At 42.7% G+C, this 27,542-nt stretch overlaps 1 protein-coding gene across 4 annotated transcripts in view; it reads right to left on the reverse strand.

The window, feature by feature from the left end:
* The window catches only part of LAMA3 (laminin subunit alpha 3), a 193,598-nt gene that overhangs the window by 130,703 nt on the left and 35,353 nt on the right, over window positions 1-27,542 (reverse strand). For all 4 annotated transcript variants that reach the window (XM_075125273.1, XM_075125272.1, XM_075125271.1 and 1 more), the window contains exons 3-8: window positions 19,606-19,723; window positions 18,636-18,754; window positions 15,738-15,908; window positions 12,176-12,273; window positions 8,957-9,072; window positions 1,240-1,358 (exon numbers count right to left, since the gene is read on the reverse strand). In XM_075125273.1, the coding sequence (XP_074981374.1) occupies window positions 1,240-1,358; window positions 8,957-9,072; window positions 12,176-12,273; window positions 15,738-15,908; window positions 18,636-18,754; window positions 19,606-19,723 (741 nt within the window). The remainder of the gene's footprint in view (window positions 1-1,239; window positions 1,359-8,956; window positions 9,073-12,175; window positions 12,274-15,737; window positions 15,909-18,635; window positions 18,755-19,605; window positions 19,724-27,542) is intronic.

The following is a 27,542-nucleotide window of genomic DNA, read 5'->3' on the forward strand; positions in this document are numbered from 1 at the left end:
ACACTTTTTTCCATGACACAAATGGAAAAAGTAAAGTAAAATCCATGTGCCTTATTTATGAAGAAAATGTTATAATTAGATTTCATGGTTAATTCATTTAATGCAATTTAATTTCCACAAAATCGAATTACAGACAATTATCAGTTGCAGGCCTCATGGATTTAGGTCAGGTTTGCTCTTTTATATACTGGGAGCAATTTAGGAAACATGATCTTTCACGAATAAAGAGCTAACAGGAAGCACCAATATGACAAATCTTATAGCATTGGTTGAACAAAGCCCTACATAGAAATGTTAAGTGAAAGACAAAGATCTCTTCTTCCTCTCTTTAATAAAAAGAACTTTTATTTACTTCTGACTGCCTTTTGGGCAATAACTGATTTTATTTTAGCAATAAGATGGAAAAAAATACTCAAACTATAGTTGCACTGCACACTTCCTTTCCTTCTTCCTTAATTTTTGACAGCACAACTATACTTCTTACATGTACAGCGTGCATCATTTTCTTGATTCTGTGTCATTGTTGTTCTTAAATTGTGTGACTGCATTTTGGTCCAAGCAGGTGTGATTTATAAATTAGTAAACAAGTTCCAATGGCTTGAATGAGAAAAACAACAGTGGGATGAGAGAGGGAACAGGCCTTGGTTGGAAGCAGGGGTCATCATCTATCCATCTATCTTAGGGGTTTTTACCACTCTTCATCACTATAATATCTGAGTGCCTTCCACATAAAATAGATTGGCAATAGCAAAGTCTCTAGTGGACTTCATGGTGTCTGTCTCTAACCCTTTTTAAAAGAATGCAGGAATTATAGTAAAGGGAACTGGGGGAGACCCAGCTTTCCCTCTTCAACTACAGCAAAGGGAGAGCTCCTTCCCTCTCCTCTCCCTTGCTTGGAGGAGCACTGCTGCCACACAACTCCCTCTCCTCCTTGGCTGGTGCAGTGAGAGATCCCCTCTTCATCCAATCTGCTGTAACTACTGAAGTAGGGAACTGCAACAGTGGGTTCTCTTTAAAAGTGTGATCGTTGTAATTAGGTGATCCCTTTTCTGGCCTCACAGAACATGAATTACTTTCAGTGACTTTTCTTCCTGGCTGGAGCATGAGCGATTATGTCATTGTAATGGTACTATTCAAAATGGCCATCTCAAAAATGTCAGCCTGAGAAAAGTAAGTCTTCTAGATACACTTTCCAAGTCCCATTCATGCATAACCTATGAGATCAAAGCACCTTATTACCTGGCAATCAATGCAGACCCCTCCACCTTCATACCACCCACGGACGTTTAAGCTTCCTTTGCGTCGATCAACATCAGAATCATAGTAGCAATCAGTAGCATGTCCATGACAGTTGCAGGCTGAGGAATTAATATTACAAGTCAGTTTTCATTATTATGCTGTAATTCAGTAACCTATTATAAACAAAAAAAGATGCTCAAATTTGTATACATATTTTTTAAATCAGCCAAGAGCCTTTCACACTAGAGCCAACTTGAGATCATCTCTAAACATAAGACAGCATGTGCTACCAGGCTTGCCAGAGAGAGAGGCTTCAAAAAAAAAAAAAAAGTTAATTACCTTTCTGTAACTGTTCTTCAGGATGTGTTGCGCATGCCCATTCCACTGTAGGTGTTTGTGTGTACCTTGTGCACAGTTGTCAGAGATTTTTTTCCCTTAGCAGTATCTTTGGGGGCAGCGTGAGCGCCCTCTGGTGTCCCGTGCTACTGCACACAGATACAAAGGGCAGCACTGCCTGACCCCCCTCAGTTCCTACTAGAAAGACTCTGATAGAGAGAGGAAAGAGGCGGGTCGTGGAAAGGACATATGCAACACATCTTGAAGAACGACAGTTCGGAAAGGTAGGTAATCGTTTTTTCTTCTTTGAGTGACTGCACATTTCCATTCCATTACAGATGACTCACAAGCAATTTGAACTCAGTGGTGGGCTCAGAGTCTACTTGAACAAGGACTGAAGGACAGCTACTCTGAATCGTGCATCTTCTCTGGATTGATGAGAGATAGCATATGAGAGGCAAACATATGGAGCGATGACCAAGTTGTCACCCTACAAATATCCAGAATGGGAAGCCTAGCCAGAAAAGCCACAGAAGCCGCCTGCAACTGCATCAAGTCAGCCATCACTTTTTTCAGAGGTGCAACATCGGTCAATCGGTAGCCTCATTAATAGGGAGAGAAGGGTCCTGCAGATGCTAAAATGTCCACAAGCCTGTGTGATCTTGTACCTCTTCTGGTTGGATATCCAGAGCTGCAGCCACCTTCCTCAACAAGTCTTGATGAGCTCTAAAATCATCGTGGGGGTGGGGGGGAGACGTAGATTCAGCCACTACTGCCTCATCAGGTGACAAAGAAGAAGAGGCTAAAGGTTGCTGAGGAGGTCCCTCCTCCAATTCTTCTACAGTGGAGTCCTGGGCACACGGCTCTGCCTGCTCGGTACCAATCCTAATTCCAGGGGAAGGAAAATGGAGACCTGCCTGCAGATGCTCCTGAGCTGTGCCTAGCTGATGAAGAAGTGCAGGAAGGGAGCAGAGAGTTTCTGAAACATGGAGGGAAGTCTCAAGGGGTTCAAAAGAACCATTGGTACAGAGGTGGGGCCCAGCCCTGTGTAGGCCACTGAGTCATAGAATATTGAGTCGGTGGATGGTACCACAATGGGCAGGCACCCCACTGGGGCTGCTGGGCATCCTCAGGTCGGGAGAGAGATTCCAAGGCTGGAGAAGGGGGTATTGGAGAAATCATCACTGGCTTGCCCAGACACAGTTCTCCATAGGGATATCACAAGTATAGAAATGGTCAGTACCGAGCAGTGCTCTGGAGCTGAAGCCAGGACTATAGGAGCGTGTAGTTCCAAAAACGGTGCTCTTGCAAGGCTTTTGAATCGTGAGAGAAGCCAGTACTGACAAATTATGCAACTTGTCAGTGACATCAGAAAGGGCTCCTGAGTCTGCGGTACCAAGAGGTACACCGATCTTTCAGGGATTGGTCTCAACGGACCCTTCCTGCATTCCAGAGTCAGCAATACCTTCTCACTCACAAACTGCTCCTGGGGTTGTGACTTTTTTGAGCTCCCCTCCAAGTCCTTGCAAACACTCGGCAGTTTCCTCTCAGAGGGTCCTGGTACCAAGTCCCTGGGAGACATACGCAGTGTCTCCCTAGGCACCGGGGATGCAGATCTGCCTTAGGACTCTGCCAGAACAGGAGGAGCACTCCTAACAGACTCAGACGTGCTCGCTACCTGTTCAGAGCAGAAGGATTCCAGGGTGAAGTGCAGACTCCAAAAGCAGGTACTTGAGTCTGGCAGCCCTGTCCTTTTTTGAATGGCTTTCGATCCGTCTACAGATGTGACACTTGTCACTTACATGCACCTGTCCCAGACACTTGAGGCAGCTTGGGAGTGGGTCAGTTAACGGCATAGACCTGACTACATGAACGACAGGCCTTGAATCCAGGAGAATGGGGCACCAGTTCGGTACCAATCCCAGTACCCAACCTGGCACCAGTAACCCTGTAAGACAGTATTCTAAACTTAACCCTACAAGTAACTATTTACAGATATACTATATACAAGACTAAAAACTAATGCTCCAGCTACTATTTACGCTAAGGAAGGGAAGATATGAAGAAGCAAAGATCACAGCTCCAGCAACAACTGTCGCTGGTGGTAGGAAGGACCCGATGGCAGTCGGGAGCAGCATGGCCCTTTATACTTGTGTGCAGTGGCACAAGATGGTGCTTGTGCTGCCCCAAAGGGTACTGCTAAGGGAAAAGTCTCCGACACTTGTGCACAAGGCACACACATACACCTATAGTGGAATGGACATGTGTAGTTACTCAACAAAGAACTATATATTTGAGGCTAAAATAAGTTATAGGGATGTTTCTTGACCCAATCACCTAATCTGGGTGGGGTATTTTTCAAAATAAAAAATAGGCAAATATTATTCTATTTTTTTAATTTACAAAAATATTCACATCTGGGCTGGGGCTTGTGGGCTAAATCTTCAGTCAGAAGAACAATTGTGTATACATAACAAGACTTACATGCAAAAAGAAAAGGAGTACTTGTGGCACCTTAGAGACTAACAAATTTATTTGAGCATAAGCTTTTGTAAGCTACAGCTCACTTCATCAGATGCTGTAGCTCACGAAAGCTTATGCTCAAATAAATTTGTTAGTCTCTAAGGTGCCACAAGTACTCCTTTTCTTTTTGCGAATACAGACTAACATGGCTGCTACTCTGAAGACTTATATGGAGGAACTCACATAGCCCTAATTGCAGTGATGCCAGCAGACACAACTAGTCTATTACCAGAGGACTATTCACTGCAGAGATATGTTCAAATCAAAAAGTCTGTCACATTTTCTAATATTATGGATTTGATCCTGCTCCCATCTATGGCAAAACTCCAACTGACAAAGTAGTAGGCTCTAGGTCAGGGGTAGGCAACCTATGGCACGCATGCCGAAGGCGGACTCAAGCTGATTTTCAGTGGCACTCACACTACCCAGGTGCTGGCCACCAGTCCGGGGGGCTCTGCATTTTAATTTAATTTTAAATGAAGCTTCTTAAACATTTTTAAAACCTTATTTACTTTACATACAACAATAGTTTAGTTATATATTAAAGACTTATAGAAAGAGACCTTCTAAAAACGTTAAAATGTATTACCGGCACGCGAAAACTTAAATTAGGGTGAATAAATGAAGACTCGGCACACCACTTCTGAAAGGTTGCCACCCCCTGCTCTAGGTGATCATGTAACAAAAGACACAATTACTTCACCAAGCATTAGGGGTGGGGTGACTGTGGTAAGTAACTCAGTTTCCTAGTTTATATGGGTTTAGAATCTCAGCTATGATGTGTTTTTATTCTGTTTGGTTGGTACGGTTTTTTTTATTTTTATTTATTTATTGGGCCAAATAAAGGTAATGCAGTTGTACTCACACCAATTCTGAATCTTGTCCAACTCTAGAGATTGTGTCCTAACTTTTGACCCCTTCCTGACTGAAGTAATTTTCCATGCAGTGAACAACATACGACCAAAGAACACTTCTCAAGGCCCACTAGACTACATATTCTGTCAGCATATGCAACATAAACATTAGCCCAATGGAAAGCTCCCTGACCTAGGAGTATTGTTCACACACTGGAAAAAAAATATGAGGTACATCAGATAATGTGCTGTAGCCTTTTGTGAATATCAGCCTCTTTGTAGTCTGAAAAATATTACAGGTCCATTTATATCAAGCTGGTAGGTCTAAATCCAGCAACAGCCTTCATTACCTTGTCATAGCCTTTTTCTAAAAGTAATCTAAGTCCCAGTACTGACCTAAAGTTCTTGCCTTGGTTGAAAGGTGAGGGTTAATCTGAAAATAGCTCAACACTTGGAACAGTTTCTGCAAATATGTCTTGAGTAAAGGATGGTGGATGGATAGAATTCCTTATCTAATTCTTTTCTCTTGCCCTGTTACCCCAGTGCAAACTAATGAGTAGCACCTCCCAATCTGTCCATCAGGCACAATATCAGTCTATCGTAATCTCTTATCTTCATTCCCTCAAACCATCTAAAAGCTTGTGCTCTCCTTTCTCCAGTTTCCAGACATCCAGAGTTGTAACATAATTCAGAGTAGTGACTAACCAGAATAGCAAACAGAGGTAACAAACCAAAGGCTAGCCGGTGCCTTTGTATTACTTGAGCTCCTTACCCTTACCTTTACTTAGCTTACCGACAGTGCTTAATTTGTAATGAAAAAGGTGCTGGGGCTCAAGCAAGTTTTTTATATTCATAACTGATGCAGCAAACCCAGAGGCTATGAACTGCCAAGCCTAGAGGTGCAGGGCTCAGTCCTGGCAAGTCCTAGCACAAATTAAATACTGCCTACTTGAATCTCTTCATCTTTTTCACTGAAGAGGAAAACTCTCTCCAATTTAAATAACTCAAGGAGATGAAGACGATATTGGCTTCCTCCTTTTCCACTTTCATTTGAATATTAAGGGATCAGTGACCTGCTTAAATAAGAATATTCCAAGGAAATCTTCCTAGAGGATTCCAGTGGTTCTGCATCAGACTTAGTGGGGGAAGTCTCCTTTCCTCTAGCCTGGCAACTAGGCAGAAGGGCAACCCCACAACAGTCTTTGCGACAAAGAGGTTCCTTGCAAGGAAAACCCTAGAAACAAGGGCTAAGGACCCTAGGTCTGCCCACATTTGCTTTGTGTCTCAGCAAGAGTTACAGTAATAATCCTATTAAAAGGAGTACATCCCAAGAACAATGCATTCTTCCTTACCCAGTCTTGCTATCTGTTTGTATAGTTCAAGAAGTGGATTCTCTAGATAATCCTCCATATCCTGATATTCCTCTTATTCCTCATATCTAAAGGGCAGGGCCGTCCTTACCCATATGCAAAGTACGCAGCTGCATTGCGAACCAAGAGATTTAGGGCACCAAATTCCCTGGTGCCCTGCGCTGCTGCATGCTGCTCCAGCCCCTGCCCCGCCTCTTCCCCAGGGCTCCTGCTCCCGCCCCGCCTCTTCCTGCCCCTGCCCCTCCCTTCCCTCCCCTGCTCCACCTCAGCCCTGCCCCCACTCCCCTGAGCTCTGCAGCAGGGCCAGGCCTGCACTCACCGGCAGTGAGAAGTGCAGCAAACCGGCCCTAGCCACGCAGCCGGTGAGTGCTGGGGGGTGGTTCCCCCGTACCTCCCAAGCCAGCCCTGCCCCTCCATTCCCTTCCCTCCCCTCCCCCCCACAGAGGCCTGGGGCCCCACACACACCCCCTCCGGGGGGCGGTCTGCATAGGGCCCCAGAATATCTAGGGACGGCCCTGCTAAAGGGTCTCTGGAGAGGAAACTCTTTCCCTTCTAGAGCGTGACATCCCTGCTGTGAAACAACCTGGATGAGTAAAGTCATGGGCCACTTTTTGTTGTGCTGACACGAACCAGAGCCTGAGCTTATGGGCTCAGATCTGATTTACAAGCTGTGCCTGAAGAGCCTTTGTAGCTCATTTTCCAGTCCATACATGAAGTTCTTCAAGAAAACTAAACAAGATTCAGAGGGAAATAGCTGGGCCAAAAGCTGACAAAATGGCTGGGCCATCTTTGGTTCCCCTGCTCTTAGAAAAAGCAGGAAGGGAAAGGAAAGTGTCAAAAAAACTTTTTTTTGTTATTAATGTTATTAATGGCCAAAGGCTACTGGAATCCTGAGCCCTCTACTATGTCTCTTACTATAATGTCAAGTTACCTCCTTTGTTCCAAGTAATGGCACTTTTACCAGCAGGTAGGTAAATACCCTTCACACATCACAATACAATTTCTTGAAGTTTTGACTATTTGCTGAAAAGTACAATATTGTGGACGGATACAAAAATTTGCAGGTTTGGCAGGTCTCCCAGTCTCCCACTGATTTTTCTGTAGGAGAGTTGGGAGTTCCTACAAGGGATACAGAGATTTTGTGAAGACTTGCAAGGTTGCTCTAAACTCCTGACTTACAGGCTGTAAATGAAGGCTGTCTTCAGCTAGTGAGTACTATCCTCAGTGAATAACTTAAAACAAACACACACTTTCAGGCTAAAAGGATCCCTTTTTCAGTTAGCAGTAGATGTTAAACATTTTTGGCTCAGAACCTTATGAATTATAATGTATTCATTGACCAAGTCATAACATGCCTAGTTTCTATCTACTGCTTCTACTTTTTTTTGTCTGCCATTTTTACTATCACAATTTTGGCAGATCACCTCTGAACTTTGATTAAAATAAAACCGGTTCTTATTTCCCACTTCTTCAATGATATAAATATACATCTACTTGACACTCTATCAGGGTTACAACTTGAAGTCACAACATCTGCCTTTTGGCCTGCCAAGATGATATGGGAGAAGAGAATCCTGTCTATGTTCAAAAGAGGGGAATACACAAAGAGAGCAAATGCTATAATCACCTTAGCTACAGTTTTCATGCCACGTGGTTACACAGAGTCTATGGCGAACAGTACAGCCTCTTCAAGACCCAGAAAAGGGCCATAGTGGTCATGGTTCCCCATGTCCCAGTTTTCTTAACAAAAGAATGAAATGTTTGTCTGAAATGAGCAAAGCTTGGCTGCAAAGGAGCTCCCCCATAGGAGCTCAAGGAAAAGAAGACAGAATATCTGCATCCATTTACCAGAGGCATATGTCAAGAGACCAGGTTACTAGAAAGGGTGACTGGTGTTGCTCTGAAGAAAACAACTCTTCACTTCCATCTATGTAGTTTTGTTCTGAGTGAGCAGATTGAAGATCCAAGAATCTTTTGAAGAGACTAGATTGCGTGCTGACACTCTTAAAATAAGAAAGCACACCTCTTCCCCAAAAGAGGGTTTTCCTTCTAAAGTACCTGGTTTACAAGAAAAAATTTTCAACTGGGCTACGTCACAAATCCATGTACAGTAAATAACTCTGATTCGCTTTCCAACTCAATATAATGTTTCCTCACTAAATATAAAAGGAATACGGATCTAAATGCACTGTCACGAATATTTCAGTGTTCCACTAAATGAACTTGGGGTTCACCAAAATTAGGCTTATTGTATCAGGCAAGGTAGTTCTATGGAAGTTTCCTTCTCCTCTAACCACCCCCACATCACCAGTGCTCAAAATCTAGGGGTTGGATTCAAAGCCCTGCTGGGCACAATTTAGAAAAATGCTAATAAATATGTAAATGGATTCAGCCATATTCCTCCAGGGGGGCAAGATTCTGGGCAATCCAGCTAAAGGGGAGGTGTGAAAGTTATGGGAAGGTTTGAGGCAGTGCCAGGCACCTGCAATCTCTATTCTGCTGGGGGCTTTGCAGCCAGTCAACACAGCTCTGCTATTTTGCGTGAACATGTATGTGCTGGAGGTACCTCCCATTTCTATATCAAAATCTGTATGAATTGTCACCTTTAAATTAGCATATTTTCATGCTACTCACATTCACACTCATTTGCGTTGTTGGCAGTTGCAGGTTGCCATTGTTTCTGATTATATCCAGGGCAGCAGCGATCACAGGTTTCCCCACAAGTGTTATGCTGACATTCACACTGAAACCTGGATATTGAAAAGATTCTCGTTTAATTGAAATAGGATTTAAAACTATATATATTTTTCTTATTTTACCACAATCCAAAATTTACTTCTAACATGAAAATGGCAAGACCAAGTGTAAAGGGGACACAATGTAACGCTAAACCCTTTCACAACCATCCTAGCATTCCTCACAATAGAGTATCTCACTCACATCATTTTGTGCTTTTTAGCACAAATGATTTATAGAGGTCTTTTGTAATTGGATTAAATAAACAATGGCTTAAGAAACCGTATCCTGAGAGGATATTAACCCAGGATGATATGCCATAGTTGCAAATATATCTTATTTTAGCTCTTGATCCAAGGCTCAAGCTTGCTGTCCTACACTATATCAAAATGTTTGTTACCGTTACACTCTGGACTCAATTTTTCATTATCTTTTGTTAAAAAAAATTATTAGAGCTTTATAATCTACTATGATGGGGTGACCTTCCCACACCAGCTCTGAGAGAGTTGAATTAGGCCAGGTGAGCCCAATCAGTCAATTAAACTGAAAATAGGGGAGATGTAAGCTGTGTGGAGGGTGCTAATTAGAAGGAAGCTCACCTGTGAAGGAACATATGGGGCTTCTATAAAGCCAGGCATCACAAGTGGCAGAGAGGAAGCTGCAGTTTCTATCCCTGAGGTAAGGGAGAAAGAAGGGGAGACAGAAACCCATAAGGAAGGGTTTACCTAGTAGGCCTAAGAAAGAGGGGTCTGACTAAGAAGGTTGATGAAGGAGAAGCTTAAAGAAGCACGGGAGGAAGTAGTCCAGGGAAGAGAGCAGTAGGTTTGCTGAAGACCTGGACCTTAACTGCTCACTATTGGGCCATGGACTGGAACCCAGAGTAGAGGGCAGGCCCAGGTTCCTGATACGGCTTGGTGCAGTGAACGGGAAGACTACTTCAGTCACTGTGGGAGTAACATAGTCAGGGCTGCAAGTGTGATGACTGCCTGATGCTCCTTGAGCAGAGAGACTTTGAAAGAATCCCCTAGAAGGAGAAATCAGTATGACCTGGCTGGAGGGCTGAGTCACGAAGAAGCCATACCACAAGAGGACAGCTGCAGTGATGGAAGAGAAGAAAGGAGGGGCTGAATTGGGCAGAGCTAATCCCCAGAATTGCCAGAAGAGGGTGCCACCCCAGCGGTGACTACAGTGCACCATTTCACATATCTAAGAGCGTAACATCCACTTATTCATAAAAATAATGCAAACTAAGGACTATTAGATCATCAGAAATAACCCAAAGTATAAAAATTAACAGTCATCCTCCAAAAGGAAAAATTTTGTATTTATTTTGACTTAATCAAAGTGCCTATCTAAGGGCTCAGTCCTGTAACCACTTACTTCAAAGTCTGTGACAATAATGAAGGCACTTATGGAATACTTAAGGTAGTGGTTCTCAACTCTGGTCCACCGCTTGTTCAGGGAAAGCCCCTGGCGGGCTGGGCCGGTTTGTTTACCGGGCCGGTTCGCCGCTTCAGGCCAATGGGGGCTGCAGAAAGTGGCGTGGGCCAAGGGACGTGCTGGCCGCCCTTCCCGCAGCCCCCATTGGCCTTGAGTGGCGAACCGCGGCCAGTGGGAGCGGCGATTGGCCGAACCCGCGGATGCGGCAGATAAACAAACCAGCCCGGCGCGCCAGGGACTTTCCCTGAACAAGCGGTGGTGGACCAGAGTTGAGAACCACTGACTTAGTGGTATCTACACATAATTTATATATATATATATATGGAATTGTTTTTTCCCTTGCTACAGAAGGTTGTGCTTTTTCCTTGATATTACTATAGTCACCAATTCTAGTCAGAAAAGGTATCATATAGATGGTCAAGGGGATTAGTAATAGAATCTAGTGCATTTACTTTCTTGTTGGGATCTTTCAACATAATGTCCAAAAGTCCTGGTGTCTGAGTCTTATCTCAGTTATTCTGCTGTAAAGCTGGAGTAATTTCACTGAGATGCTGGCCCATTATAGAATCATAAGACTGGAAGGGACCTTGAGAGGTCATCTAGTCTGGTCTCCTGCCTCATGGCAGGACTAAGTATTATATGTGGCTGTTTGATGGCTTATGTGAAATAAATTGGTGATCTCACACCAGGTTCTCGGTATCCAAAAGAGGTGAGTTTAACACAGCAGTTCCCAAACTTTTCACTAAGGTGACCCATCAACTGAAGTTATGTTCCTGTGTTCAACTGCATTTTGTATTTTTTTTTTGTGACCCACCATTTACATATATACACCTTCTGCCCTAGCACAACCTCCACCCCCACTAATCCTGAGCCAGAGAGAAGGGCGGGGGGCAGAGGGAGAAGAAAGGGATGAGGCGGCTGGTGAGTGATTTAGTTGGGGATTGGTCCTGCTTTGAGCAGGGGGTTGGACTAGATGACCTCCTGAGGTCCCTTCCAACCCTGATATTCTATGATTCTATGAGCCCACCCTGCACTCCTCACACAGTGGTGGCTCCTGTCTCATGGGGCTGGGCCCAACTCTCTCCTCTTGGTGCATGAAGTCACAATGCCACTGAGGTTTGCCCTGGTCACCCCTCCGTCATGATGGAGGGGCAACTGGGCAAAACCTGAGTGGCACTGCAATCCCACACAGCAAATCTCAACACGTGGAGCATGGAACCGGGCCCAGCCCCATGGGACAGGAACCGCTGCCACAGGATAAGTGCAGGGTGGGCTCACTCTCCACTACCCTCCACACCCTGGGCCTGCCCTCCACAGCAGCCTAGGAGAATGTTTATTTGCCTAGGGCCCCATGACCTTAGATCTAGAATCTTTCCACAATCCACAGGTAGGTGGAGACCCACCTTTTGGGAAATACCAGTTTAACACACTATTGAGTCTAGCAAAGCCGCATTTTAATTTTAAAAAGACCTAATGCACACTCTTTTATTGTTAAACTTAATCAACACAGAATACCTCTCAGCATATCTTCATGTATGCCTTACCACACTCTCACTTTAAAAACATTATAAAGAAAACTATAAGACATCCTTATTTTATCATTAAAAATCGTAATTTGAAAATACCTCTGCATTGGTTTATAGTCTGTGAAATGAGCATGCTGCTCAGTTTACTTACTGGTACAGGTTTTCAGCACTTTTTGCATTACAGACTTCAGCATGACCATTGCAAACACATCGTCCACCAATACTGATGTCCTTTATGCTGTAGTAATACTGTAAAACAAATCAAGAATTATGTGTACATCTTTCCTTTGCCTGTAGGATGGCGGCCACAGTAACATCAGAAAATCATTACTATCTCATTAAATCTTGCTTATCAGAATATTAAACAAATATATCCACAAAGGGCCTGATCCAGCTTTCCTGAAGTCAACAGCCAAACTCCTACTGACATCCATGTTGCAGATCAGGCCCAGATTCATTAATCAAAGCCATTTCACACTAGCTCAGTGTTACCCACTGAATAGATACCGCACAGACAGTGGTATTTCACCATTCCCCATGCTGTCTTTATAAAGTGTCCTGGCTAGATTCTAGAACCACAGCCCCTGGAAGTAATAGTTCAATCTCCATTCCCAATAAGTTGATGACCTTTCTGCTGTGTAACTGCCAACAATGGTGCCAGTTGTGATGGTGAGCTAGGATCATGCCAAGGGAACTCTAGGAATTGAACCGAGCCCACCTGCTCGCTTGCAATTATGACTGACATGACCTAGATTTGAACTAGTGACCTAGAGTTGAAAAGCTTCATATCTCACCACCACTCCCTGCAGTCATTCAGGCTGTGGCAGATAACGATTTAGTCGTTTGGACTGACAGTGTAAATACCACTATTTATAGTAACTTCTGAGTACATTTAAGAAACTTAAGAGCAGATTCTTCACTATGCTCAGTGGCAAGGGAAGGCTGCAAGGAGCCTGTTGCAGCTCCCTGATCCTCAGCTACCTGGCCCCAGTGTACGTTAAAGGGGCAGCTCTAGTTTATGCCAGGCACAGCTGAGCTATCCTCTACTATGTCCTCTCCAATAGTCCACCTCACCCCGAGATGTCCTCTGTCTCTCCTTACGCCAGGAGAGGAGAGATGGCTGACAGAGAGCTCCCTGCATAGGGGTACTCCTCCATTGCCCCTCTCTGGCTGCTTGCAGGCTACATTTTGCCACATGGGTGCAATAAATTGGCGTTAGTAGACCAGAGAATCCAGGCCATATTTTTACTTCCTGGAATAGTTCTATTTGGATGTACACATTCACATCTAATCACATCTAATGTGGTTTATTATTATTCTTCACACACACACCCTCCCCATGCTTTCAGCGTCTTGGTCAAAATTAAAAATGGTCCCTGACACTTTCTCTGGCAGTATCTCATCATGTGTTAGCTCCATAATGATTACTTGTAACTCAATCTCTGGTTTCTTCCTACTTTGTGGCATTACACTGGATTAACAGTATTATGCCCAAATTGTCAGAATTCAGATACCACATTGCTTGTGCTGCAGATAATTTTCAACCTTATGAAGTCAATGCGTAAATTGAGGAAGTATGGCAGTTCTTTGTACAGAGGGAAGGGGATGGGCTGGTTTTGTTTTGTTTATACAGTAGGTTTAACACAATGACTCTCTCCCAGAATGCTGAACTACTGCTAGTTTTCAAGGGCATCTGATATGAAAAGTCTTGACACTCTCCCTGTCAGCAAGTTAATGAAACACATTACCTTATTACCCCTCCCATATGTTCTCTCACCATCAAATTTGACTATTTGATTACATCAGGAAGAGTTCCTTAGGCTGAAGTTATGGTGTTTGGCAAGCAGAATAACAAGTACTGCATGTATTTTAGCCTGTAAGTAATATCTTAAATAAAATCCTACAGCTGCACTTAAGACTTTCATAATGTACGCTGCCAAGCAACTGGAATGGGTAAGTATTTTTTTGTTGAGGGGACCCATATGTATTTGTACAGTCCTTAGCCAAATGGCACTGACTGGAGCCTTTGGGTTCTGTTGCAGTATAATTGATAGGTAAATAACCACATTGGGTCAAGAAACTCTACAAATTCCAATGAATAGAGATTCTTATGGATTATTCCATCAAAGAGTCTGCCCCTCTCTTATTTCCCCACAGAATGGGCAGCGGACTTCTAAGCTGTGGCACTTCCCGGGGGTACCCAGGGTTGAGACACACTTTGCTACCGTCTTCTCTTAGTGTGAGGAAACCTTGTCTGTGCCTGCCATGGGTCAGCTCCCAGCCATGGGCAATACAAACACTTCCCCCTAGACCTTGCAGGACTCCCTGTCAGCCTACAGGCCTGCAATTGGCACACCCCAACCCTCAATCCAAGCATCTCCCTCGGCCTCCAGCCCCTGGTCCACTGGACAGTCACAGTATTCACAGATTGGCTGCTTCCACAGAAGCTGTATACCCCACCTTACCAGTTTCACCTTGGATCACAGCTCTGCTAACACACAGCACTTAGATATGTTTATAGTGAAATTAAGTTCATTTAACAAAGAGAGATTCAAATAATAGCAAGCAGAAGTACTGGAAACAAATGGTTACATATGAAATAAAATCATATCATGCATTCCAGAGATTTGACATGAGTGTATCTAGTTAATTAAGTCTTGTAGAATATTGCTCATCCAAAATCCTTGCAGCGCTTTACAGCAAAGTTGGCTGTGACCCATCTTTCATGAGACATTTCGTTATCCATCTCTTAGGGGACAAAGGGAATAGGACCTTCTGATTATGTGAAAGGTGGATCCTCCTAAAGAGCTGGAGTTGCTGGTCATGTGATCATAGAATATCAGGTTTGGAAGGGACCTCAGGAGGTCATCTAGTCCAACCCCCTGCTCAAAGCAAGACCAATCCCCAATTTTTGCCCCAGAGCCCAAAATGGCCCCCTCAGGGATTGAACTCACAACCCTAGATTTAGGAGGCCAATGCTCAAACCACTGAGCTATCCCTGAGAAACTGTTTTAGGCAAAGATATCGTTTACTAGAATTCAATTTCAGGCACTAGAAAGTGTTTTTCTTTTGTTTTAAAGCATACCTTTCTCTTTTTCTCTTGCTTAGTATCACATAAATCTCTCTTGGTTAATAAACTTATTCTTAGTTTTTAATATAAACCATCTCAGTGCTGTTATATTAAAGTTAAGGCATGCATCCCCAGCTGAACTAACAGGCTGTTGTATATTCTGCCTCTCTTTGAAGACAGGGAACTTGGTTAATTTCTGTGAGTGTCCACTGAGAGCGACTGGACACTGCAGAAAGATGTCTCTGGGGAACTCAGGAACTGGGGTTCACTGGATGTTACCTGCAAGGCAAGATTTAGACTGACAGAGACTCAAGGGGTTTGCTAGCAAGGCCAACAGATTGGCATGGCAGGGAGCTGTCACACAGTTTAAGCTCCAGCAAAGCTCTTTTGCTAATGCAGAGAGGTAACACAATGGCTTACAGTTCTGGGTGCCCTGAGAGCATCACACTCCCCTCTACACAAACCACACAACTCTGATCTGTCCCAACTAGCTTCCCTCTGCAAGTGGAGCTGGAGGGGATCATCAGGACCATATCCATTTTTTGTTGTGGTTTTGCAAACTAAAGACATTTGTGCCATTCCATTCACTGTAATGGAATGAAGGGCAACTGTTGAACATCCATTTATGAAAAAAGTTACTTACTCTGCGGGTTACAGTGGGGTCCCGTTGAGCTTTGGCTATCAAGTGTCCAAGAAGGGTATTGGTTCTGAGAAAACGCAAGCGGATGTTTGTTGCCTTGGTAAATTCCCTAAGTATGGGAGAGTGAGTGAAGTTTTTTACTCCTGGACGACCATTTACCAAGGATACCACAATCTAATAAAAGAGCAAAGATCTTTTTGTCAAAACATAGCAAACAGTTAACATCAACAGTGGGGAGCCATCCATAGGGTTCGATAATATAAACATCCAAAACTTTACAGATTGCTCATTTCTAACCATGTCTAGTATTCAAGGGAGTAAGGTTACAGACTCGGGCCTCTAAATTTCAGTGAGAAGTAACTCTTCTATTTAAAACAAAATTTAAATGCTTTAAGTATATAGTATAAGTGTCTGTAAATGCTAATACAGGCCGTACTGCTCTGATTTAGCAGGATGCTCCAGCAATCATAGGTTCTATGAAAATTATGAAAATATTCACAGCAAAACCTGAATATTGAAAAAATTCCCATTCACTTCAGGCACAATTTACTCATGTTACATATCCTGGTTTTCAAGAGCTTCATGTGTCTTGAATGAATTACGTCAGAGAGTACTGAAGAGATACATGTAATTTTACAGAAAACAACAAAAACAAGTCAGTTCCTAATACATTACTAACAGCAATGATGTCCATAGGACTTTTACCTAAGTAAGAACTTCAGGATATTGCCCTTTTACCAACATGCATTCACTTTTGGGTTAAGGCACAAAAATTCCTGGAATACATTTCAGTTAATAGCTACAGTGCCTGAGAGTATGTTCATGTACTTTTGAAAGTGAGTACTTTCCTCACTTACAGACAGCCCCACAACCTGAAGCAAATACTCACCAGCAACCACACACCACACAACAAAAACACTAACCCAGGAACCTATCCTTGCAACAAAGCCCATTGCCAACTCTGTCCACATATCTATTCAAGGGACACCATCATAGGACCTAATCACATCAGCCACACCATCAGAGGCTCATTCACCTGCACATCTACCAATGTGATATATGCCATCATGTGCCAACAATACCCCTCTGCCATGTACATTGGCCAAACCGGACAATCTCTACGCAAAAGAATAAATGGACACAAATCAAAAGTCAAGAATTGTAACATTCAAAAACCGGTCGGAGAACATTTCAACCACCCTGATCACTCAATTTCAGAGTAGTCACAATTCTCCAACAAAAAAACTTCAACAACAGACTCCAACGAGAAACTGCAGAACTGGAATTAATTTGCAAACTGGACACCATTAAATTAGGCTTGAATAAAGACTGGGAGTGGATGGGTCATTACACAAAGTAAAAACTATTTCCCCATGCTAATTTTTTCCCCTACTGTTACTCACACCTTCTTGTCAACGGTTTGATATGGGCCATCCTGATTATCACTACAAAAGGTTTTTTTTCTCCTGCTGATAATAGCTCACCTTAATTGATTGGTCTCATTACAGTTGATATGGCAACACCCATTTTTTCATGTTCTCTGTATATATATATCTTCCTACTGTATTTTCCACTGCATGCATCCGATGAAGTGGGTTTTAGCCCACAAAAGCTTAGGCCCAAATAAATTTGTTAGTCTCTAAGGTCTCCTCGGGTTGTTTTTTTTTTGCTGAGTACTCAATGTTACTTTAGAATTTCCCTCCATGCGGGAGCAGGTTTGTATAATAATTCAAAACAAATGCTTCAATGCTCTTATTATGAAAAAGAAATTGATGCCAGCATCCCAGCAATCATAAGTGAACCCTAAATTAATAAATCAGAGTGTGTGTACAACTGAGCAAAAGCTATTTATTTGTTTATAACTGAACTGATTTCAGATACAGTTTATAGTAGCCACTTGGAAACATGTAAGTACATAAGATTGGATCACTGAAGTTTCCAATTACAACACAACTCCTTTAGAAAAAGTCATACACCATTTAACAGGGGATAATGCAACAGGATTCTAAAAGAAATTAATCTGAAAATCCATAGAATTTAATAGAAAATGCTAATCTTTCTATAAGTTTTTGGACCACTCTGTAGAAATGTTCATAGACCAATATAAATCAAAACTGGAACACTGGATCCAAATCCCCAAAACTTTCAAGAAGTTTGGATCTGGATACAAGCTTCATCACAAGCCTCTCTTTGTAGTGGCATGTCACATAACATTCAATTCTAACAACCATGAATAATGAGGAAGTTTGGATTTTGATCTGACACAGGCCTCCAATAAAAGATTATGTTGGAAAGAATGATAAATGCAACCACTAATAAACATTCATATAAAGGGAATATAAATCATATTTCCTAGTGGTAAGAAGCATCTTGCTAAGCCAAAGCAGTATGACCTGTGTTAGCTTTTACAGACACACTTATATTATACTATACATTTACAGCATTTTTCTTTTTTTTAAAATAGAGTTACTGCTCATTGAAATTTAGAGGTCTGATTCTGCAACCTTTACTTCCATCAGCAATTCTCACACAATTAGACCCATTACAGTCATTGTGACTACTCAGAAAACAAAGCCAAATTTTTCATACTTGGATGCCCAAAGTAAGGCACCTAAATTATATTCATGAAGCTAAACAAATGGCCTAAGTTCAGAAGTTCTGAGCACTCATTTCTCATTGGGAGTTGTGAATGTTCAGCACATGTATAAAAATTAGGACATCTTCTTAAATGCCTGAATATGGATTTACATAGACACCTACGTTTGAAAATTGGCTTAAAAATTCAGGTTTTATTGAAATAGCAAATGTTTCATAACAACATACTAATAAGCAACCACTGTATAACACTGTTTATTTCCAGTGTGAAAAATTAAATTTCCCAGTCTTCTGAAAAGCACTTACCTCACCATTTTCAAGAGGCACAATTCGAGAATACTCTGTAGTGCAAATAACATCATCATCCCTCCTAATACGAGCACTAACTTTTTTTCCAAAATGTTCCAAACAGTCTGCTTTAGAATCTAGTAAAATAAGAAATCAATTTTTTTACATATTGAAACATGCATTATTGTGCTACATAAATCCATAAAGAACTATCCTCATGTTTTCTAATAGATTATCTCCCTGAATCAAATTACATCTCTGTATGAAAATAGAAATATTACTATAGAAAAATGAACAATATTAAAAGCAAATGAACACATTCTTCTTCACTTTCTGCCCTAAACTGTTCTTAGTGTTTGGCAATGCACTGAAACAGCTTCCACATATCACTACAAAAATGGTTGCATTGTAGGGTGATTGTACATGTATTCCAGTTTAGGTTTATAAAGAAGACTGGAATCCTGGGGGGGGGGGGGGGGGGAAAGGCACTATTAAAAGACATGAACAAGATAAAAGGAAAAATCCCAAGGGCAGTTTTACATTTTTCAGTACTATATTGGGTTTTAATAATGTGTTCTCTACCAGTTTAAATGAAAGTTGTCAGATTAAATCAATATGCCTTGCTTTGAAAATTTACCTCATCAAAGACTTCTCTCAGTAGAGAGAACTATATATAAAGCAGTTGCTCTTATGGCTCTTTGGAAGAAAAATTACTGGCAACAAAATCCGTTTGAGTGTGTGTCTCTGGGCTAATTTAAACAAAAAGATTCTAAACTTTCAAACCATGTCATGTTAATTTTGCTGATGAATGTAAGGACAGGGCTTTACGGAGGATAACTAGTTAACAGTTATACCAGACCCCTTCCAAACGCATCTCATGTTACCATACTTTATTCAGGGAAACCACTAGGTTGATTTTTTGTTTCTAAATTCTACAAATAATTAAACTCTCCTATAAAACTGCAGGGCTGCAAGAATCAATACTCACAAGCAAAATACTGCCAAGGTGCATAGGTTCTTCCAAAGTCCACTGATCTTTCTAACACCCAGAGATCTGGGCGAGGAGAATTTGCAAACTTGATAAGGATGTAAGCCACATGGAAGAGCTGGTAACAAAATATATATACATTAACACAAGTAATGCTGGAAGTAAACAGCAGAGCTTGTTAAGTTGTGTAAAATCAAGTAAATAGAACTAACATTCATTAACAACTTGTCTTTGTAGAACAGCAAGACAGTAAATTGTTTTCCAGTTCAGTGCCCACAAAAACAACAGGGCAGATTCTCAGCTGGTGAGTTCAGTGGAGCTATACCACTTGGCACTATGGCCCAACACACTGAAAAATCTGCAGTGTGATTATGCTAAATGCCACCTTTTCTATATCGAAGTAGCTCAGTCTAGTATATGCTTAACTACATGGATGTGTTAGAGTAATAGAATTCAACAGTGAAAGGCTGGAGATTCAATTAATTAATGAATAGAGTCACAAAATAATCACAGTGCCCCATTCTGATTATCCCATTGCAATACTTGGGTCACTGACACTCAACATCATCATGATACAGTCAAGCAAAGTCACAATGAAATCCTTAAAAAACAATGTCAAAACAGCATCTCACACTTACTTTGTAGCTCTCTCTAGCTCCACTCGATGATGAAGGGACTGTCCAGTCTTCTCACTACACTGACACATCTGGGTAATTTGTGCCATGGTAAACCTTACAACTTGCAGAAGTAAGTCTTCCCACAGCCATGTGTGTATCAAGGTACACAGGGAGCAGTCATGTGAATGACATTCCACTTACTCTGAGACCAAAGACAGTTTGAAGAGCTCCTAATAGAGCCTAGAATCCTCCCCAGACCTCAAGGGGCCTTCTGCATCTTTATAAACACATGTACTGTGTTAGACCACAGAAGGCTTTAAAAAAAAAAATGTACTCCCAACACTATAGCAAGAACAGATTTTACCAAAAAATAAGAAACCTAACTGTAAGCACTTTGGAAGAAATGAAGCAATTCCTGGGAAAGCCAAATGACATGAAACTTCAAACATCAAGACTTTACAGTAGACAACAGACTAAATATGAGATGTCTTCATTTATTTCAAAGGTTAAAGTAAAATACAAAGTACTTCATACTATGGACATGAAATTTGTCAATAAAAAACTACAAACAGAAGATTAAGGCCTGAGACCTCTTTTAAAGGAAAACACCATTTAAATGCTACTGTCAAGACTGTACATATCTTTCCAAGATACTTTAAGGAAAACTTCACCGTCACATATGTAAATTAAGTTTTGCAACCAACTTTGCAAACAAGTGCATGACCAAGTGCTCTCTACACTAGTGCAGAGTGAACAGGTGACAGGTGTAAAATGCTACCAATACAAAATGGTAACTTATTGTACCCACTTTGAACAGGTGTAACTGACCACACAAGGTGCAGGACAATGGAGAATTGGATCTTACATACAACTGAAAGAATAATTAACAAAGAGGAAGCGACTACCTTGACAATAGCATGACACACAGAAAATGAATCTCAGCATTTGAATGCCCTAAGAAAAAGCAAGCGATTTTCAAAAGATGCCATATGGTAATGTCTTTTTTTAATTTAATAAAAAAATACACTGCTGTTAAATAAAATGATTGTAAAGATGAGTTTGATTACTTTTCATTACAAATTATACCGTTTAAGTGCCTTTTGCTTTTCTCATAAATTCAAACAATGAGTTGTGTTTACTGTTCCTCAGACTACACCATCAGTCTCCACCTCCTGCTGGGAAAATAACAATACAATGGCAGCTGTAACTGAGACACAACAGTGACATTCATAATGAAATACTAAGTCGGGGTGGGCAAACATTTTGGCCCGAGGGCCACATTTGGGTGGGGAAATTGCATGCAGGGCCATGAATGTAGGGCTGGGGCAGGGGGTTGGGGTGCGGGAGGGAATACGGGGTGTGGGAAGGTGTGTGGTATGCAGGAAGGGGCTCAGGGTAAGGGCCTGGGGTGGAGGAGGGGTGCAGGATGTACAAGGGGGCTCAGGGTTAGGTTGCAGGAGGGGGCACAGAGCAGGGGGTTGGGGTGCAGGGAGGGGTGCAGAGTGCGGGAGGGGGCTCAGGGCAGGGGGTTGGGGTGCAGGAGCGGTGTGGGGTGCAGCAGGGGGCTCAGGGCAGGGGTTTAGGGTGCAGGAGGGGGATCAGGGCAGGAAGCTGGGGTGCAGGGTGCAGGAGGGGTTTGGTGTGCGGGCTCTGGCCCAGCACCGCTTACCTCGAGTGGCTCTGGGGTGGCAGCGGCGCCGCACCACTAAGGCAGGCTCCCTGCTTATCCTGGCCCTGCACCCCTCACGGAATCGGCTGGCACCACGTCCCTGTGGCACCTAGGGCGGGGGAGGGCAGAGGGCTCCGCGTGCTGCCCTCACCTGTGGGTTCCACACCTGAAGCTCCCATTGGTAGCAGTTCCCCGTTCCTGGCCAATGGGGGCTTCGGGTGTGGAACCCACAGGTGAGGGCAGCACGCGGAGCCCTCTGTCCCTGCCACCGCCCCCCCAAGGGGCCACAGAAACATGATGCCGTCCACTTCCGGGAGCGGCACAGGGCCCGCAGCACCACGGGGCTGGCAATCCCACAGGCCAGATCCAAAGCCCTGAGGGGCTGGATCCAGCCCGTGGGCAGTAGTCTGCCCACCCCTGTACTAAGGCCTGAATTCAGCATGGGATGTAAGCATGTGTCTATCTTGATGTCAACAGGACTATTCACATGGTTAAGACAGACCCATGCTGTGCTTAATTTATGTCAGTGCTTGCCAGGACTCAGCCACAGCATCTCTAGGTTTGGCAGTTCATAGCCCCAGCAGCACCTGGGCCTTGCTGCATCAGTTATGAAAGTAATACAATTGCAATAGCTCCAGCACCTAATTACTTGAGCCACGGCACCTATTTCATTACAAATTAAGCACTGGATCCATGCTTCGGTGCCTTGCTGAAGTGAGGCCTAAAACAGCAACTGTTATTTCTAAAAACAATTTTGAAAGTTCAATTTAATTATATATTCTTAACAAACATTTAACTATCCAAGTTCCTGATCCCATTGACTTCAACAGAAGAAGGATCAGGCCATAAGATATAATACCTAATCAGTACAGCTTTCCTTAAACCAGTGGTTCTCAACTCTGGAAGGATGGCCAGCACATCCCTCAGCCAACGCCACTTTCTGCGGCCCCCATTGGCCTGGAGCGGCGAACCGCGGCCAGTGGGAGCCGCGATCAGCCGAACCTGCAGACGCGGCAGGTAAACAAACCGGCCTGGTGCGCCAAGGGCTTTCCCTGAACAAGCGATGGACCAGAGTTGAGAACCACTGCCTTAAGTAAACAACTTTCCTTCAAGTTCCAAAAATTATTTCTTTTGCTTCTTTGTAAGACAAATTTCTGTCATTACAAGAAAAAAAATTCCAATCTGAACTAGTCAGAATCTTATCAACAATGACCCTTTTACTGAAAAAGTTTCATACCAAAAGTTATCGGTTTCAGCTTCAGAAAGAAAACTTGAAAGATTATTGGATCCAAAAAAACTTATTGAATTTGTTAAATAAATCAAGAGACAGAACATGATTAAAATAGAAATGATATTTTAAGAGATTTTTTCCCCTCAAAGCTTCTATATTTTATGTCACTTTTCCAGATACTATGTGCTGCCTTTGAAGTAACAGAACATCTGCACAAAATCCAAATACATAGCAGGTGAAAACATGCCACTGTATAATTTCTCTATATCTATTAAGACATGCTGCCAAAGAGAGATAATTTAAGATCACCGTAGATTGAATGAACTTCTAATCTTTCAAGATCTACTACTTGGAAAATTCCACATTAAAATGCTACCTATAACTTCCATGTCTAGTGGTTTGTTCTGAAACTACACACACAAAAAGTTGCATTAAAGTGGTCAAACGAGCCAGCTAAAATCATTTCTGATACCCATAAGCTATCTGCTATAGAAAAGTACGCTTGAAAAGAGGATGCATGTTTATTGAGTAGTGAATGTGTGAGGTTACTGACAAATAGTTTGAGCTTCTCTCAATTTAAGACAGGCAATGTGTCCATATCAATATGGGAGGACAAGGATTACAGTGATATGATCAGTAGTGGCAAGAACCCATCTGGAGGTTCTAATTCATATCTGAATATAGGCAAATCCTATAGAAATGAGTTTCTAGGGAGGGATTTAAATGAAAAGTTGGGGAATGGATTACAAATCTGTATGATTCAAGCCACTGGATAAATGCAAAGGATTATTATTCGCAAAAAGAAAAGGAGTACTTGTGGCACCTTAGAGATTAACAAATTTATTGGAGCATAAGCTTTCGTGAGCTACAGCTCACTTCATCGGATGCATGTAGTAGAAAATACAGTGGGGAGATTTTATATACACAGAGAACATGAAACAATAGGTGTTACCATACACACTGTAACGAGAGTGATCAGGTAAGGTGAGCTATTACCAGCAGGAGAGAAAAAAAACCTTTTGTAGTGATAATCAAGGTGGGCCATTTCCAGCAGTTGACAAGAATGTGTGAGGAACAGTGGGGAGTGGGCAGGGAATAAACATGAGGAAATAGTTTAACTTTGTGTAATGACACAATCCACTCCCAGTCTTTATTCAAGCCTAATTTAATTGTGTCCAGTTTGCAAATTAATTCCAATTCAGCAGTCTCTCGTTGGAGTCTGTTTTTGAAGTTTTTTTGTTGAAGAATTGCAACTTTTAGGTCTGCAATCGAGTGACCAAAGAGATTGAAGTGTTCTCCGACTGGTTTTTGAATGTTATAATTCTTGACATCTTATTTGTGTCCATTTATTCTTTTACATAGAGACTGTCCAGTTTGGCCAATGTACATGGCAGAGGGCATTGCTGGCACATAATGGCATATATCACATTGGTAGATGTGCAGGTGAACAAACCTCTGATAGTGTGGCTGATGTGATTAGGCCCTATGATGGTGTCCCCTGAATAGATATGTGGACAGAGTTGGCAACAGGTTTGTTGCAAGGATAGGTTCCTGGGTTAGTGTTTTTGTTGTGTGATGTGTAGTTGCTGGTGAGTATTTGCTTCAGGTTGGGGGGGCTGTCTGTAAGCAAGGACTGGCCTGTCTCCCAAGATCTGTGAGAGTGATGGGTTGTCCTTCAGGATAGGTTGTAGATCCTTGATGATGCGTTGGAGAGGTTTTAGTTGGGGGCTGAAGGTGATGGCTAGTGGCATTCTCTTATTTTCTTTGTTGGGCCTGTCCTGTAGTAGGTAACTTCTGGGTACTCTTCTGGCTCTGTCAATCTGTTTCTTCACTTCAGCAGGTGGGTTTTGTAGTTGTAAGAACGCTTGATAGAGATCTTGTAGGTGTTTGTCTCTGTCTGAGGGGTTGGAGCAAATGCTGTTGTATCGTAGAGCTTGGCTGTAGAGAATGGATCGTGTGGTGTGGTCTGGATGAAGCTGGAGGCATGTAGGTAAGCATAGCGGTCAGTAGGTTTCTGGTATAGGGTGCTGTTTATGTGACCATCGCTTATTAGCACCATAATGTCCAGAAATTGGATCTCTTGTGTGGACTGGTCCAGGCTGAGGTTGACAGTGGGATGGAAATTGTTGAAATCATGGTGGAATTCCTCAAGGGCTTCTTTTCCATGGGTCCAGATGATGAAGATGTCATCAATGTAGCGCAAGTAGAGTAGGGGCATTAGGGGACGAGAGCTGAGGAAGTGTTCTTCGTCAGCCATAAAAATGTTGGCATACTGTGGGGCCATGCGGGTACCCATAGCAGTGTCGCTGATTTGAAGGTATACATTGTCCCCAAATGTGAAATAGTTATGGGTGAGGACAAAGACACAAAGTTCAGCCACCAGGTTTGCCGTGACATTATCGGGGATACTGTTCCTGACAGCTTGTAGTCCATCTTTATGTGGAATGTTTGTGTAGAGGGCTTCTACATCCATAGTGGCTAGGATGGTGTTTTCAGGAACATCACCGATGAATTGTAGTTTCCTCAGGAAGTCAGTGGTGTCTCGAAGATAGCTGGGAGTGCTGGCAGCGTAGGGCCTGAGGAGGGAGTCTACATAGCCAGACAATCCTGCTGTCAGGTGCCAATGCCTGAGATGATGGGGTGTCCAGGATTTCCAGGTTTATGGATTTTAGGTAGCAGATAGAATACCCCTGGTCGGGGTTCTAGGGGTGTGTCTGTGCGGATTTGTTCTTGTGCTTTTTCAGGGAGTTTCTTGAGCAGATGGTAGTTTCTTTTGGTAACCCGCAGCGGGATCAGAGGGTAATGGCTTGTAGAATGTGGTGTTGGAGAGCTGCCTAGCAGCCTCTTGTTCATATTCTGACCTATTCATGATGACGACAGCACCTCCTTTGTCAGCCTTTTTTATTATGATGTCAGAGTTGTTTCTGAGGCTGTGGATAGCATTGTGTTCTTCACAGCTGAGTTTATGGGGCAAGTGACGCTGCTTTTCCACAATTTCAGCCCATGCACGTTGGCGGAAGCACTCTATGTAGAAGTCCAATCTGTTGTTTCGACCTTCAGGAGGAGTCCACCCAGAATCCTTCTTTTTGTAGTGTTGGTAGAAAGGTCTCTGTGAGTTAGTATGTTGTTCAGAGGTGTATTGGAAATATTCCTTGAGTCGAGATGTCGAAAATAGGTTTCTAGGTCACCACAGAACTGTATCATGTTCATGGGGGTGGAGGGGCAGAAGGAGAGGCCCCGAGATAGGACAGATTCTTCTGCTGGACTAAGAATATAGCTGGATAGATTAACAATATTGCTGGGTGGGTTAAGGGAACCACTGTTGTGGCCCCTTGTGGTATGTAGTAGTTTAGATAGTTTACTGTCCTTTTTCTTTTGTAGAGAAGCAAAGTGTGTGTTGTAAATGGCTTGTCTGGTTTTTGTAAAGCCCAGCCATGAGGAAGTATGTGTGGAAGGTTGTTTTTTCATGAGAGTATCCAGTTTGGAGAGCTCATTCTTAATCTTTCCCTGTTTGCTGTAAAGGATGTTGATCAGGTAGTTCCGCAGTTTCTTTGAGAGTGTGTGGCACAAGCTTACAGCATAGTCTGTGTGGTATGTAAATTGTAATGGATTTTTTACCTTCAGTCCTTTTGGTATGAGGTCCATCTGTTTGCATTTGGAAAGGAAGATGATGTCTCTCTGTATCTGTACGAGTTTTTTCATGAAGTTGATAATTATTATTATTAATTATTATATTATTTTATTACTGATAAAGTCTAAATAAAATATATGGAAAAGGCTTTAATCATTCAAAATCTTCACGTTCCAAAGATCAGTAGTGGCAAGACTAGGACTTTGAGAATGAGTTCCATGCACGGGGTTCCCATGGTAATAGACCCAGAATGGGAGAAGGTAAGAAACGGGTATCAAGTAGGGTTGCCAAGTTTCTATTTGCAGAAAACCAAAACACCCTTGCCCCACCCCATGCCCTGCACCTTCTCTGAGGCCCTGCCCCCTGCTCACTCCATCCCCCCTCCCTCCATTGCTCACTCTCCCCAACCCTTGCTCACTCGCTCATTTTCATGAGGCTGGGGCAGGGGATTGAGATGCGAGAGGGGGTGCCGGCTCCAGCTGCGAGTGCGGGCTCTGAGATGGGGCCATCTTCTGACTTCATCTTTTTTTTCTTTGAAACTTCAGCAGAGGCTCTCAAGATCCACTTGCACATTGAAACACATTGGCAGAAAGGAAGGCCTGAAGTGCATGCACAATGGTGCGTTTTTATGTGCAATTACTGCAGCTGCATGTGTAAATCAGGTGACAACATGCATAAACTGCTTACTGAGGCACCAAACTAGTCATTTGCTCTTTCGGTCCCATAGGTTACTCACAAAGTTGCATTGCTCTGTCTGGAAGCTCAGCACTTAATGTGAGTGGGATACCT

The sequence above is a fragment of the Caretta caretta genome, chromosome 2, assembly GCF_965140235.1.
Source record: "Caretta caretta isolate rCarCar2 chromosome 2, rCarCar1.hap1, whole genome shotgun sequence".
Taxonomy (NCBI): Eukaryota; Metazoa; Chordata; order Testudines; family Cheloniidae; genus Caretta; species Caretta caretta.